At 41.5% G+C, this 16,232-nt stretch overlaps 1 protein-coding gene across 1 annotated transcript; it reads left to right on the forward strand.

Annotated features, from left to right (window-relative positions):
• Window positions 1-4,782: 4,782 nt before the first annotated feature.
• dact2 (dishevelled-binding antagonist of beta-catenin 2) lies at window positions 4,783-9,445 on the forward strand. The gene is made up of 4 exons (XM_061285767.1): window positions 4,783-5,187; window positions 6,351-6,483; window positions 6,582-6,872; window positions 7,231-9,445. The coding sequence occupies exons 1-4, from the start codon at window positions 4,915-4,917 to the stop codon at window positions 9,027-9,029; spliced, it is 2,496 nt and encodes an 831-aa protein (XP_061141751.1). The 5' UTR covers window positions 4,783-4,914; the 3' UTR covers window positions 9,030-9,445.
• Window positions 9,446-16,232: the final 6,787 nt, after the last annotated feature.

The raw sequence follows: 16,232 nt of genomic DNA on the forward strand, positions 1-16,232 counted from the left end.
TGTGTAAGCATAGTGGAAGTGGGGGTGAATGGGAGTGAATGTGGTAAGCATAAGATGAATAAAGGGAATAAATGTGGAATGGGTTGAATCGGTCGAAAAATGTAGAAATTAGAGTGGAAAAACGAAATTTTGGAGAATTTGGTTGAATTTCAAACGTGAAAGTTCGGAATTTTTGGTAAGTGGGAAGTTGTGGAATAGGTAGGCAAAAGATGAACAGTTGAAAGTTGGAATGGGTTGAATCGGTTGAAAAATGTAGAAATTAGAGTGGAAAAACTGAATTTTGGAGAATTTTGGTTGAATTTCAAATTTGAAAATTTGGAATTTTTGGTAAGTGGGAAGTTGTGGAATAGGTAGGCAAAAGATGAACAGTTGAAAGTTGGAATGGGTTGAATCGGTTGAAAAATGTAGAAATTAGAGTAGAAAAACGGAATTTGAGAGAATTTTGGTTGAATTTCAAATTTGAAAATTTGGAATTTTTGGTAAGTGGGAAGTTGTGGAATAGGTAGGCGAAAGATGAACAGTTGAAAGTTGGAATGGGTTGAATCGGTTGAAAAATGTAGAAGTTAGAGGTGAAAAACGAAATTTTGTGAAATGTCGAATGTGCCATTAAGAATGGATGGGGAAAAATTTGTCGGAATTCTGGGAATTTTGCGGAATCGGAAAATTTTCGGAACGAGAAAAATGGAAGCGCTCATCGCGTGAATATTTGGAATACGTGGAAAGTGGAATGGAGTGAATCGGATGAATTATGTGGAAGATGAAAGTGGACAAAAAAGTGTGGAGAATAAAAGAGAATAATAATAATAACTAGAATTTTGCAATTTCTGGAGAAATTGCGTGTGAAGGCGAAATGTATGAATAACTTTTTCGGGGAATGCTGCCGAACGATGTTGAAACGTGTTGAATTACTTGAGAAATGTAGAATATTTGGAGAATTTGTGGTGAATTTCAAAATTGAAAGTTTGGAATATTTGGTAAGTGGGAAGTTGTGGAATAGGTAGGCAAAAGATGAACAGTTGAAAGTTGGAATGGGTTGAATCGGTAGAAAAATGTAGAAGTTAGAGTAGAAAAACGAAATTTTGGAGAATTTGGTTGAATTTTAAATTTGGAATTGTTGGTAAGTGGGAAGTTGTGGAATAGGTAGGCAAAAGATGAACAGTTGAAAGTTGGAACGGGTTGAATCAGTTAAAAAATGTAGAAGTTAGAGCAAATGTTGAATCCCCATAGAGAATGAATGGGAAAATAAAAAAAAACCATTGCGCCAAAATCTTTCTAAATTTGGAACAAAACCAAAAAAAACGGCCTCAGGAGGTTCACTTTTGGGGTAAAAATGTTGAAACGGGTTAAATCGGACAAAAAACGAAGACGTTAGCGCAAATGTAGCTATTTGGGGCACTTAGTGTTGAAATAAGGTCACTTCCGGTCTAATTTGGGTCACTTCCGGTTTATTTGGGTCACTTCCGGTTTAAAACAGGTCACTTCCGGTTTAGCTGAGGTCACTTCCGGTTTAGCTGAGGTCACTTCCGGTTTATTTGGGGTCATTTCCGGTCTAAAAAGGTCACTTCCGGTTCATTTTGGGTCACTTCCGGTTTGATTTGGGGTCACTTCCGGTTTACCAGAGGTCACTTCCGGTCTATTTGGGGTCACTTCCGGTCTAATTGGGGTCACTTCCGGTTTATTTGGGTCACTTCCGGTTTAAAACAGGTCACTTCCGGTTTAGCTGAGGTCACTTCCGGTTTATTTGGGGTCATTTCCGGTCTAAAAAGGTAACTTCCGGTTCATTTTGGGTCACTTCCGGTTTGATTTGGGGTCACTTCCGGTTTACCAGAGGTCACTTCCGGTCTATTTGGGGTCACTTCCGGTCTATTTGGGGTCACTTCCGGTTTATTTGGGTCACTTCCGGTTTAATTTGGGTCACTTCCGGTTCGTCTGAGGTCACTTCCGGTTTATTAGGGGTCATTTCCGGTCTAAAAAGGTCACTTCCGGTACATTTGGGGTCACTTCCGGTTTGATTTGGGGTCACTTCCGGTTTACCTGAGGTCACTTCCGGTCTATTTGGGGTCACTTTCGGTTTGATTTGGGGCACTTCCGGTTCATTCTGGGTTCATTGGTGGCACTTCAGGGTCATCCAAGATGGCCGCCACACTGGAATTGGGGGTCAAGGGTTGAATTGTGTAAGCATAGTGGAAGTGGGGGTGAATGGGAGTGAATGTGGTAAGCATAAGATGAATAAAGGGAATAAATGTGGAATGGGTTGAATCGGTCGAAAAATGTAGAAATTAGAGTGGAAAAACGAAATTTTGGAGAATTTGGTTGAATTTCAAACGTGAAAGTTCGGAATTTTTGGTAAGTGGGAAGTTGTGGAATAGGTAGGCAAAAGATGAACAGTTGAAAGTTGGAATGGGTTGAATCGGTTGAAAAATGTAGAAATTAGAGTGGAAAAACTGAATTTTGGAGAATTTTGGTTGAATTTCAAATTTGAAAATTTGGAATTTTTGGTAAGTGGGAAGTTGTGGAATAGGTAGGCAAAAGATGAACAGTTGAAAGTTGGAATGGGTTGAATCGGTTGAAAAATGTAGAAATTAGAGTAGAAAAACGGAATTTGAGAGAATTTTGGTTGAATTTCAAATTTGAAAATTTGGAATTTTTGGTAAGTGGGAAGTTGTGGAATAGGTAGGCGAAAGATGAACAGTTGAAAGTTGGAATGGGTTGAATCGGTTGAAAAATGTAGAAGTTAGAGGTGAAAAACGAAATTTTGTGAAATGTCGAATGTGCCATTAAGAATGGATGGGGAAAAATTTGTCGGAATTCTGGGAATTTTGCGGAATCGGAAAATTTTCGGAACGAGAAAAATGGAAGCGCTCATCGCGTGAATATTTGGAATACGTGGAAAGTGGAATGGAGTGAATCGGATGAATTATGTGGAAGATGAAAGTGGACAAAAAAGTGTGGAGAATAAAAGAGAATAATAATAATAATAATAATAGAGAATGGTGTAGAATAACATATGTGTGAAGGCCTTCGCCTTCACACAATAATAATAGAGAATGGTGTAGAATAACATATGTGTGAAGGCCTTCGCCTTCACACAATAATAATAATAATAGAGAATGGTGTAGAATAACATATGTGTGAAGGCCTTCGCCTTCACACAATAAAGAAATGAGAATTTTGAGACGGGGCTTACTGTATTTTAGAAAATTGTCTACGTGGCCAATCCTGCTGATGTCACCTTGTCTTTGAAGGAGATGGGGGCACAGGAGACAATCCAGGCCTCACAATGCAGTGTTGTCTGTCAGCAGCATCACAAGGACATGATGCTATCACTGGGACGAGTGGCCTTAAATAATGTCCCCATCTTGATGAAATTGTGACACATGTGTGTGATGGAATAGACACGGGATTGCATTTTGTGCTTGTGAAAAATATCAATTGGATACACAGGCAGCACTTGGATTAAAGACCTCAGCAAACCACAAAGTCCAAGAGTGTGGGAATCAAACAATAAAAAGTGAACCAGTAGGCAAGGGTGGAAATTAGTGTGAGACTGCCCTCTAGTGTGAAGAGCCTGAAATTACTCTGTTTCAAATGAGTCACTTTGATATAGAGTCACTTCTCTCCTTGCTTGTGTAGGTTTTCTCGAAGCATTTTAGCTTCAATTTCACCTCACTTTCCAAAAGCATACATGTTTTAGTATGTTGACTTAAGGGTCTACAATTGTCTACAAAGTGTGAATATGAGTGTAAGTGATTTTCTGTTTATATATGTGTGCCCTGTGTGACCCCTGTGGTTGACCTCAACGAGGACAATCAGAAGACAAAAATGGATGGATTTACAGGAAGGTCTTTTTTAAATCTGTTCCACTACACAAAACAAAAGAACAAAATTGATTAGAAAACAATCGAGCACAGCATCATTAATGCGTCGTTCGTTAATTACTTTAGTACAAATGAAACTAAAATTCCGAACATTAATCTCATTGAGTACATCTGAGTGTTGACTCTTTTGTCAAGACATTATTTCACCATCATGACTGTGTCAGCTTCAACTTGCAGCACAGACAGGCGAGTGGTAATTGAAGTGGCACGATAGTGAGAGGATTTATATTTATACCTCACACATTTCTTATCATACGCGACCCCGCCGACCCTGAGAAAAAAATATATGTATTCTGTTTTTCCACAAGAGGGCGCAGTTGTCTAAGAGTTTTTACAGAGGTTTGCTTGATCCACTTTTGTGTTCTTGCTGCTGACAACGCAAAAAAAATCCCACGTCAACTTGACTGATTTCCTAACAGCGGCTAACCATCAATTAACCGGTCCAAAAATTATTCAGCCGGTACAAATAATGTATCCATGCCAGAGACTCCTATGTAGTGATAGGCGGAACAATTAAATTATCTCCCACTAGGTGGCAGAAGATACATAAACAACTTGCGTATACACAGTGGGTGATATTTTTGTTTGTAAGTGAAGCGTGATTTTGTTTTATTTATTTATTTTTCATTTTTAATACAAGACAGCGTGCGTGCGTGTGTGTAATGTGGAAAATGTAATATTTATTCTTGATAGGAATATAGTCAGAAAAACGGGGATTATTTAGAAAATAGCTCAATCACACTTAATGGCGTACATTTTTGTGCGTGGCTTGGCAGCTCCGGGGAACACTTGAAAAGGGAGATTAGAACCAGATGTTGCATGGGGCCCAGGGGGCAACCAATAGGGAGCGGGTCCGTTTGGTCTGTGGGAGGAGCTTCAATCTCCAATGAGCTCCGGAGTATTTCTATCAGGTAGTTTAAAAGCCTAGGAGGTCAACAGTCGCAAGACACTGACCAAGCACGTCATTGCCCTTCACTGTTGCGATTTCTGCTCCGTTTTATGACGTTTTGGATATGCACGGTGTCTGACCTCCAGCATGCTGAGTACTAAGGGTTCATACGTGGGAATGATGAGCGGCGCCGTGGGAATGGACCGCGGCAGGGTCGGAGAGAGGCTCCAGGCCGCCCTGGCTGGGTTGCAAGAGCTCCATCTGCTTCGGGACAGACAGAGCGACATGGTGAGCTGGGCGCTCAGAGCGGACCGGGAAGAACCGGTCACTTTCGAGCACGCCACACCGGAGGACGCCAGGAAGATGGGGGCGGAGGAGCAGCGGTTGGAGGCGACCCTCACGGCCCTGAAACAACAGCTGGTAGGAAGTTGTTTAAATGCAAAGTCACAAAATATGTATCAAAGATAGAGCTCTGTCATTATTATGCAATCTGATGACAATATTTTAAATCACATATTTGTCACCCTTCCTTTGAATGTAATGTGAATATTGTACTCAGCTCCTGATTCTCATGCCTTGGTTTAGTAGCAAACTTTCAAGTACTCAGCTGGAGATAGGAAGCAGGAGTGGAGTCATAAATCAGCTTCATTGCTTGAGAGAAGTATGGTGTGTGTGTGGCGTGAACTGCGGGGGGGGCAGTCACAATCATTAACCGCTAATGCCAGAATATATCATAAAATGAGGGATGGTGTGTGCTTTTTTTGAATAGAGAGTCACAATCAATGCTGCCCTTGAGTGTTGCTGACAACTGGCAATGTGAGGTTCTATCCGTTTTGCCATGTGTGCTGCTCTTATAACCATCTGCAGGAAGAGCAAGGACAATCACGCATGCCTACAAAGATTTCCTATGTGATACTTGTAATGCATATGAGAGTTCAAATCCTCTTTACTCTTTACTGTCCATATTTTTTTTAATTATATATACCTTCTACTTCTTAAAATCTTTACCCCCTTCCCCGCATGCGTGTGTGTGTGTATATGTTAAGTGTACTGCTGCTAACACAGGAGTTTCCCCATTGAGGGAATAATAAAGGTTTATCTTATCTTATCTTATCTTATCTTATCTTACATCCCATCTTAAATTACATTAGCCATACATTTAGTCATATTTGTGCTACACATAGTTGTACTGTAGTTGCAGGAAAATAAATGCATGTGTTAAATAATAAACATGATTTCAAGAAATATTTACAACTGTAACAGTAAATGCCAGAGCAAACAGTCGGCCATCCCAACCCCCAATCTTTGCTCCTCTAAGCAGTTTACACAATGGCCAGCCTTCGCGGTGGGGGAGAAATGAGTTACTGCTTTTCCTTGCTCCCCCATGTCCTGCTGGGGTTAATCATCAGCCACTGCTGAGTAGCACCTCTTTTTCTAAGGACAGTACAGTGGTTGTCCACAAGTGTTTCCGGCTTCTTTTTTTTGGTGACCTAAATATAAATGAACACTGACTTGTGTATTAGCCCGTGCTGAATGGAGACTATGTTCCCAGGTTTGCTTGAAAGAATATATTTTTCTTACAGTCTCGTCTTCGGAAAAAGGATGTTGGACTGAAGACTCACCTTCAGCAGCTTGATCAACAAATCAGTGAGCTGAAGCTGGATGTCAGCAAGGCCTCCACTGAGCAGCTGGAGAGTGACAGCAGGCCAAGTTCAGGTGTGTGTGCTTACATTACCCCCCAGTATGCTCTACATTTAAAGAGGAAAGCGTAAAGTCAATCGAGTTTTGCCATTAAGTAATTGTTCTCTCTCCAGGTTTCTATGAGCTCAGTGATGGTGGCTCTTGCTCCTTGTCAAACTCCTGCACCTCAGTGTACAGTGAGTGCCTGTCATCCTCCCAGACGAGTCTTCCCCCCCCTTCCGCAAGTCCGGCTAATTCTCAAGCGAGCCCACCATTTCAAGCCGACGTGTATCGTCGTCGTTCGGCCGATGAAGGTGCCTCCCATCCCAACGCTACCCGGGCGACAGGCCTTCATCTTGGAAGCAGTAGGATCAGAGCAAGCTCTACTGTCACTGAACTTGGACGGCCAAGACCTGTGTCAACAGGTAGACACTCCCGTTTAATTCAGATGAAGCAAAAACATCATTGAACCAATCATAGTATAATAGTTATGCATGCTTTATTTAATGTACAGTGATCCCTCGCTACTTCGCGTTTCGTTTATCGCGGCTTCACTACATCGTAGATTTTTTTTTTTTCCCCAAAATAAAAAAACATTTAAAAGTCAAAATAAAACTTCTAAATTGAGGAAACGTGTCTAACCTTTAGGACAATGTAGTATTTCTCCAAATGTTCGTTTACATTCCTTTAGAAGTCCGTTTTCGCGTGTTAGCACGTGAATTATAAATACATATTTTCACTAGCAGGTCAATCAAACTATTCATTCTTGTTTATGCTTACCAGGTGACCTAGACAGGATGATAAATCAAGGACTGAACTATAAACCAATGGATGCTAAGAAACCACAGATGTGCCCAAATCCCAAGATCCCTACAATGGACCCGAAGTTCCAGAGCAATTTGGTTTCCCGCAATGGAATTGAATTGTATCACTACCCAAGTCCCTTGCATGCTGTTGCCCTCCAAAGTCCAATCTTTTTCCAAGGTGGTGAATCAGCCACAGATGGCGGCCGGCCTCCAGTGCGTGATTCCGACATGCTCCAGGGTACTGAGATGGGCTATGATACCAAGACTCTGGGTTACATTGACAAGCTCCTCCAGCGCGGCTCCAACAAATCTCACATTCAAATGGCCGCCGAGGCTATGCAGACCCACGGTGACTATCAGAGGAAACCACCTGAAATCGTAACTGTGTTTCCACAGAAACTGGTATCTCTTCCTCAACCTCCCCCAACTCAGGCCATACCACTAGATAATGAAGAGAAGGGACACTGCGTGACAAATTCCAGTCAAGAAAAAACTGATAATGAAGGCCACCAACAGTCTGGGAGACCTCAGGAGGTTTCATATGGGTATTCCTCTCCTGCTGTGATGAGAGAGTACAGCTCTGATGAGGTCACGACTTCATCATTGAGGAAGATGGACAAAACGCATGTTGCTTTTGTAGCTAGGGGCCACGCAGAAAAAGCATGTGGGGAAATGAGGCCCACAGAGAAGAAGGCTCAGAGACAAAGAGCAGCCATGTCTCACAGTTCAAGCACAGAGGACAGTCAAGTCTTTGAGGTGCAAAATGGCTCCCCTGAGTTTGTCCATGCCAAATTTGTCCCTGCTGGAACTCAAGGGGTCAAGGTGAGACAAGCTGATCGTAAAACCAAAGCTGTAAAAATCAGACGAAGGAGCAGTGAGAAGCCGAGAGCGTTGAGGCAGCAGCAATCATCCTGCGAACGAGCCAGAGAATCCAAGGGAGATCCGAGAAGACTAGCAAAAGGGAAGGTCATCCAGAAATACCCCTGCTGTCCATCTGAGGAGCATAAACAAGGCTCAGGCTCAGATTCAAGCCAGTGTGGCCCCGGAATAATCTACACCCACAAGGTCCATCCAAAGCCGCACCCTACTCCAGCTGCTACTAAATCCATCAAAAGCCGCAGATTGCAATGTGGAGAGTATGAGCAGGAGCAGAGAAAGAAGAGACACGGAGCGGCCAAGTGGTTATCTGATGCCGAGAAGTTCCAAAGTTTGTGTGCTCAACGTCAGAGGTCTAAGGAACTCTTTGCGCAAGCGCCAGGAAATATGCATTTAGCCAAATCAGGCCAATGGATGGGACCTCATCATCCCTTCATGTCATCCATGTCTTCTAACTCATTCAATGCTAAACTCAATGCCAGGTACCCGGCAGCACCCTATCACGTGTCCAACCTCTACCCACCTCGATGTGAGTCTGAGTACTCAGCTGAATGCATGTCGCTTTTCCACTCCACCATTGCCGCGAGCAGCGATGGGGAGATGAGCGATAACACCACCAATCGCTTCGGCGATAGCGAATCCAGCCAGAGTTTCCAATCCTTTTCCGACTCTGACAGCAGCCTGTCCGTGGAGGAAGGAGACCATCTGGATAGCCTTGCGGAGGAGTGCGGCGACCTGGTATGGGCGGAAGCTTCTCTGGTGCCCACTGCAGTTGGAAAGACCCTTCAGCAACTCCCACGACCAGAGCCCTCAGCTTGCCGCATCAAAGCTTCACGAGCCCTGAAAAAGAAGATTCGGCGCTTCCAGCCTGCCTCATTGAAGGTCATGACCCTGGTGTAATTACTTTAGGCAAAATATTTGTCAATGGGGGGGGGGGGGACAAAGAGCTGTACGAAACTAACACAGAACTTTATTGAAAAGATCTCGCCTCTTCCAGAACCCTTCTTTTTTCTGTGCACTGATTGTTTAATCTAAAAAAAATATAAAAAAAACATTATTTAGTTTGTTGTTGTTAAAGCATGCTTGTATCACACAATTATACTTACTTATTTGTAAATATTCTTCTTGTTGTGATTCATTTGTCAATGCATGTCATATTCGTCACGTTAAAGATTTCTTTAATAGTAAAAAAAAAAAAAGTACATCGACAAATAACTCCGACATTATTTCATGCAATTGTGTGTTGTCTGTTACTGACTTGATTTTCCCTGAGCAACAATTTGTGTTTCTTATAATAAACTGCCAATTAATAATTATTGAATCTTACTTGCATTGGCCTTTTACTACACACTTCAATTTTAAAGTTTGATTGAGAAACTGAAATTATTATCTTATTAAATGTGAGTAAACAACATTCCGGTGACTCACAGTTGAAAATGAAACATCTTGATCCTAACAAACATCCTGCTGTGGGTAACCAATTTAGTACGGATATCTCTAACAGCTTCTTATCTGGTTTCCCGATTTAGACCAGCTGTTGGCTTAATAAGTTGCAGATTTAACATTTGACCCAGACAGTCATGCTTAATTAGTGGGGTGAAAACGGCACTCAGACATTCAAATGAAAGTAAACACATTTGCGCTGAAGCACTAAAACTAACACTCATCGCACATGAATGGACATGGCGATGACGGTAAGTGAGAAAGGAACAGCTAAGTTGTCAGAGTTTAAGATGAAAGTGGAGCAGAAATGATTGTGTTGGTAAATTCTGAAAAGGAGATCAAATCTCATTTTCAAAATGAATGGACATTTTTTGAAAGATTTAAGAAGGAAAAGAATATTAGTGAGGATAAATTGTCTAATGACCAAGCCTCACATTTGTCGCCTGTGGTCATAAGTAATATTTTCCCACCTGAAATGTTTTAAGAAGCTTACGATTATCCCATACTCGATGTTTCATCAAATTTTACTTTAAACTCGTGTTCCCTGCAGCTATAATCACTACAGAGGCGAGTATTTAATTCTCTTTCAGTCTGAGCTTGTCTCATTCTACTTTAACAAGAACACTTTGCTCTTTGAGAAGAAAAGGAAAACTTCTTAAAGTGCACACTGAATGGCAACGCTTCTTTACACGCATCACAAGATGTGGGTCTTAGGGGCAAAGGCCTCAATTCACATCAAAGTTAGTGTTTTAAATTCTGTCCTCTCCGTGAGGGTGACAACAAGACCTTGGTGGGATTAGAGCTGCTGTTTTCAAGCAGGCTCAGAGGGAGCTAGCCTTAACTTTGATGTTGGGTGAAGCAGGACCATGTCAGCTTGACCTTGTGGGATAGCTATATAACCTTTGTAGCACTGGCTCATCTCCTAGGATATCAACAAAAGAAGGGTCAGGGGGGCTTTTTATATCCTGGCTGTCTCTGGGATTTTCTTTTCATGTTCAGCATGTCTTTTTTTTTTTTACTCTCTTTTGTTGTCCAATGATCTACAGCTGATTAAACTAGGGAATGTATGTGCATATCTTTACTGGAGCAATACTTTTGAAAAATACATTCCAGGTCTAAATATTTCAAGATTACCTGGATATTTTATAGGATTTGAAGTTAACCGTATTTGTATTGAGTTAGCCTCTTTCGAAATACTCCCCATGGATAGCTGTCGAGTCGTAATGAAGGTCTACAGATGTCGTGTGGGATCTCATTACACAGATTGTCGCTCAGGCGCTCTGACATCAAATGGAAGAGCACACATGGGCAGATGTCAGTTCTCATCAATATCATACACTTTTCTGCTGACACCACAAAGACTGGTGGTGGAACTATCACAGCTACTTGCCAAGACAAATAATCACGCTTCTTTCAGAGAAACATGCATCTGAGTTGAATCAGATGGAGCTCTGTTAAAAGGCTGGGATTTTTACGTTTGGGTTAAATTAGTCACTAGGGATTTATTTGATGATGAAAAAAAATAGGACAGCAGCAACTGGTTATTTTGGTTATTTGTAGTATATCCAGATTTCATCCATCAGAATGAGTTTCCGCTTACACACGTTCAAACCCCCAGTCTGAAAACGTCATTATTGTGAAGAGATATAAATAAATAAGTCAACGTGTCATTAAAAGGGCTTTCAGTACTGGGACGGATGATCACTTAGGTCATTAGAAGGCGTGTCACTGAGCCGCTTTGGACAGTGATCTCATTACATGTTACACATAAGGTCACTGAACTACAACGCTTGCTGTTAGCATGACAGCCGACGCATATTTCTATTAGCTAAATCTGTGAAAATAAAAAAAAATAAAAAATTAACCGATGGAAAACATGAATTATGAATTGTTACACCACTTTTAACAATTCTGTGATAACATTGCAAACAAACGTAAAGTGGAGCACATAGAGGACTAAAAGAACAACAAAGGGGGTGCCGCAGTCAGGTGCTAAGGGGGAGGGGTTCTCCTGGTCCAATCCCAAATCTTAATTTATACCAGACCTTCCCAGTGTTTTAAAGAAGTGGACACAATCTGTGCTTATCTTGCATTAACTGTGATTATTTCTTCAGTTGTTTTCAACTCCTGAGTCTTCTTGAGTCATATGAGAAGTGATGTGAGTTCATTGATGGAAACATTTTGGACAAGGGAGCTGAGCCTTTTTATAGATAGATTCTGGAGGGAGCTGGGAAACTCATGAATGCAGCAGGGATGATGTCAGTATTTCTATTTGACAAATAAGTGTACTAATATAAAAAGCTACATATTGTTGCAAAATAAGTTATCATATATCACAGGTCTCAAACTCAAGGCCCGGGGGCCAGATACGGCCCGCCACATCATTTTATGTGGCCCGCAAAGACAAATTGTGCATCAAATTCATGTGTTATTACTAGAATTGCAAATTGTCTTCACTTTTAATAATATATATAGATTTTAAATATTTGACCAGTTTTTATTCGTCTGATTTGAAAATGAGTTATTTGTCAGTTTGTTTTGTAGCTTTTACTGTATATAATATGAGGTGGTCATACATTTATTTGGGTTGACAGTCATAATGGCCCTCCGAAAGACGCTACGACTACAATGTGGCCCTCGAAAAAAAAGAGTTTGACACCCCTGTCATATTTTATGCACCAGTCTGGCGGGGTATTATATTTATAACTCCACGCCTACTACTATACTATTTTTTATTTCAAGATGATGAAATGATTAAAATACGTTTTCTTTTTTTACACCCTTTTGTATGGGGGATGGGCTCTATAGTATCTTTTGTCCCTTAGCTGACTGTACATACGAATGGGGCTGGACCGGAATGTCCAATCTCATGAATGTCAATTGTAGGCAGCCGGAGTTAAGGAGCAGGCTCCTCTGGTTATGTAGAAGTGGACAACGGAGATAAAGAGACATTTGAAGAGATTGAAAGTGAAGGAAAGAATCGAGCAGGGCAAAGTCTGCAACGTGTGCAGGCATGAAGGCCAAAGCAAATGGTGAACAAGTCAAAAAAAAAACATTCATGCTGTTCTACTCGTGCAAGGCTTAGCAGGCCCTTCCTTTACCACCACCTGCTCCTCTTTAAGCACATCCTGTCATTTAATAGCTAATCCCTTCATTCACTCCACTGTGTTTGCTTACCATTGTTTCAACTCGCTTCAAGCTGTGGTCAAGGGGTGGTTCAAAAGTTCGCAGTGTATGGTGAGCATGCACTCACCAGCGACAGAGGGCAAAGTGAGTGCATTTGCCCCTGCCAAGCAATTGTCTAGCACAGAAAATCCCTGAAGCAGTGTTTGGGTCGTGACCAAGGAACGTTTTTTTGGGGAATCCAATATTGAAGCCAACAACAAAAAATATTTATATATTTTTTTGGTTGTATATCTTGTGAGGATATCTGTTGAATGCACGGCACTTCCTCTACTATCAGACTCGGTTTTCTCTGTGAGGATGTCCTGACTGTTTTATGAGCAGGATGTCCTGTGTCACTTCAGAGGATTGCCTCTCTTTTGTCAATCCTGAAGGCTCTAAACTTCAGATGGAACAATCTTGCTTCATCTTGGGTTTTTTTTTCTAATCTGGGGTTTGTCTTATTTTAGTCACCAACAAAGCCAATCATTTTCATCATGAACAAAAACAAGGCCTGGTTCCTCTGAAATTGTGTGTGAGCTCTGGAAGAGGACATCAAAAGCACAGCGAGAGTGACAGCTGGTCCTCCTCTTGGCAGCCCCCCTGATAAGATCAGAGTGACAGGAGTACATGGGACCCTACAGGTACCCCCCTCCGGCCTCATGGCACTCCTTTCTGCTCCCATATGGCCATTAACAAGTCCCTCACCTACCGACATAAATTCTTCTTGACATGTGAAGCTTTTTTTTTAGCACAGATCCTTTGAGTGATCATTATTAATAATAATATGTACAAGAGTATTGAGGCAATTTTTATTCTGCTTTTATACAGCACCTTAATGGAATAAAATAAAACACGATTCAAGTCTATACAGATACTATATAAAGATCAGCATTTATTGTTTTTATATCGTTTTGAGCAGAGTTCCACAATTTTCCAAGCTATTGGTATTGATTTATTGTTTGACTGAAGCTGCCAATCAAACAATATTTCAGTACAAGTGAGAGAAAGGCTGAAAATGGCAATTTACAGACATGCATCAAGAATAACAAAATATCAAAATATTCAACATTTCCTGCAAAGATACCTGTTTCTCTCCTTCCAGTGCATGAAGAATGATGGCACAGACGTCAAGTCAGAAAGCGTCAACATTCTATTAATATAATGATTACAAATACACTCTTTTATGGCCTGTCTTCCTAAAATCATTGATTTTAAAGGAGTGTATCCCTGTTGGAGTGCATATTTGATGCTGAATCGAGATATAATTCCATGTACACAAACACCCAATTTTCCAACACTTGGGAGATTGTCTAATTTGATTTATTCAGCAGGGGAAAGTTGCTTATTACTGAGCCAAGTGTGGCATTTCCTTGGGGTCGATATTGCAGTTTGGTTTGTTTGTTAATGTCTCACAGGTATTGTTAGTGGTTAGTTTCCTCTCCCCGGATGAAACTGAGCTCACGTGCAGGTGGATTGGTGAGCCATGACTCATTATTCGATTGGAAAAGATGCTTTCTCAGAATTACAGTTCCGGCTGTCTGCTCTGCCATTAGTCTTTGTTTCACTGTTTTTGTATCACGGGGCAAAAAAAAAGTCAAACAAACATGATACTGTGAAGTATACAAAGGTAATCTCAGCCGACTCCACTAACAAGTTGCAAGACTCCCTGAGGTCTTGTCTCTTGAGTGATTTGGACAAGCCGCCCCTCTCTCAGCGCAGAGGTCAGGGGTCATGCAGGGAACAGACTGATCCTCCACGCACTATCGAGTCTCTGCACCCAGAGGTTCAGACAGCTGTCACTATCTACCCAGAAGTATTGAACATAGATAATTATTGTCGTGAAATCATTTTGAATAATTCTGGATGTAGAAACACACAGGAGTGGCAAGAAAATTAAAGAGGTCAAACGTTTGAAATGGTGCATGCTATTGTTATTTGATTACATCATAATGATGAATGTCTCTTAGAAACATGACTCAAAGTAGCTTATGTGGGAGGGCTGGCCGTAACCTTTTGTACTGGGAGTAGAAGAAGATTTATCTTGTGAAGAAAAGCAAACTTTTAATTGGATAGTCCAGTTTAGAGGAAATCCAAAAACACCAGTCAGTTCATTATATTTATTTAGAATAAGACCTAATGTTTGTATAGTTGTATTTCAAAGCAGTCGGTCAAGACAACATATGGTGAATGTGCCTTTATCTTCTCCTGACAGTTCGCACCGCTGCTTCCTGGCATAAATAAGTTAAATAAAAGGATGGCAACTGAGCTTCCTTTTACGGCTGTTAAGATAAACATTGACACCTGACGGTGAATGTGCTGCAAGATAAACCCAGCCTAATGTTTGCTGATTTATTACTCTAACGGCACACATGACGGAATATCTGTCGGGAACATTTTATGTGCTGGTCATGGCTTGTGTTCCATGATGGTAAGAACAGAGATGGATAAATCGTAACAATCTGGACCCTCGGCTCAGCGGAAAAAGTCCCCCAGAGGGCTGGATGCTGACATGTGGATGATATGTTTATATGGGCTGTGTACCCATGCAGTAAATCACAACAGGTCTGGAGTGGAGTGGAGAATGACAGTCTAGCTGGGGCCCCATGTGTTTCTAGAGAAACTGGGGTTAGTTTGGGGCTAACTTTGTTACTTTTGGGAGGATGACCCAGCAGGTTTGACCCCACCATTTCTTTGAACAGGACAACCCAGGGTGACACTTTTGACTAGTCTGTTGAGGGATTTACACATGAAGGCCAGGATTTAGAGGATCTCCGAGGACATCTTGCAACTGAGCTGCCTCATCTTTTTGAATGAGGCATTTGAGACATTAAAATCAAAACAGATGAGCTTCACTTGCACCGCAGCATGTCTCCCCCGAGAGGAAATATTGCTGGTGAGTGAGTTTCCGCAGATCTGGATGAGGTCAAGCTTTAAACTTCAAAGAATGGCTGTTAACCACATGCTCAATTTGTGGTGCAAGGCCTATCTCTACAGATTGGATTAGGACACCACAGAGCAGGTTTACTCACAGAAGATCACGAGACAACACAAAGTAAGATGAAAAAACAGGGATGCTATTTGTCTAATAAAGAAGCATTGACTTAGTGATACATCACTCTTAGATGTGCCAGTTCAAAGCAACACTACTTATAACTCATGCACTATATGACCTCATTGAGGATTATGTGGTTGGCGCCACTTGGTAAATACTGCAATCATAAAAGGAAGCAGAAAATATGGCAGACAGGGTCTTATAGGCTCCAGTCGGGCTGCTCGCCATCATCCGGCAGGCATCACATAATAAAGGTTGACACCCACACACTCCCTGGCAGATCTATCCCATTGATTAGGGTTGTGTGCACTTTAGAAGGATCAATGCCCAAGCCTTTCCATTTCTGTGCGCTTAACGATCTTTACAGGCATATTGTCCCTCTGTGAGATCCATAAAAGTTGAGACATCCGCTGAGAAATGAGTGTATGAAAGGTAAACGAAAG

The sequence above is a fragment of the Syngnathus typhle genome, linkage group LG8, assembly GCF_033458585.1.
Source record: "Syngnathus typhle isolate RoL2023-S1 ecotype Sweden linkage group LG8, RoL_Styp_1.0, whole genome shotgun sequence".
Lineage (NCBI taxonomy): Eukaryota > Metazoa > Chordata > Actinopteri > Syngnathiformes > Syngnathidae > Syngnathus > Syngnathus typhle.

What these genes read in the sequence shown, in the direction of transcription:
- dact2 (XM_061285767.1), top strand. Translation starts at nt 4,915, where the DNA reads ATGCTGAGTACTAAGGGTTCATACGTGGGAATGATGAGCGGCGCCGTG. An exon ending in CGGCCCTGAAACAACAGCTG is followed by an intron (nt 5,188 to 6,350) that starts GTAGGAAGTTGT and finishes TTTTTCTTACAG; the next exon opens with TCTCGTCTTCGGAAAAAGGA. An exon ending in TGACAGCAGGCCAAGTTCAG is followed by an intron (nt 6,484 to 6,581) that starts GTGTGTGTGCTT and finishes TTCTCTCTCCAG; the next exon opens with GTTTCTATGAGCTCAGTGAT.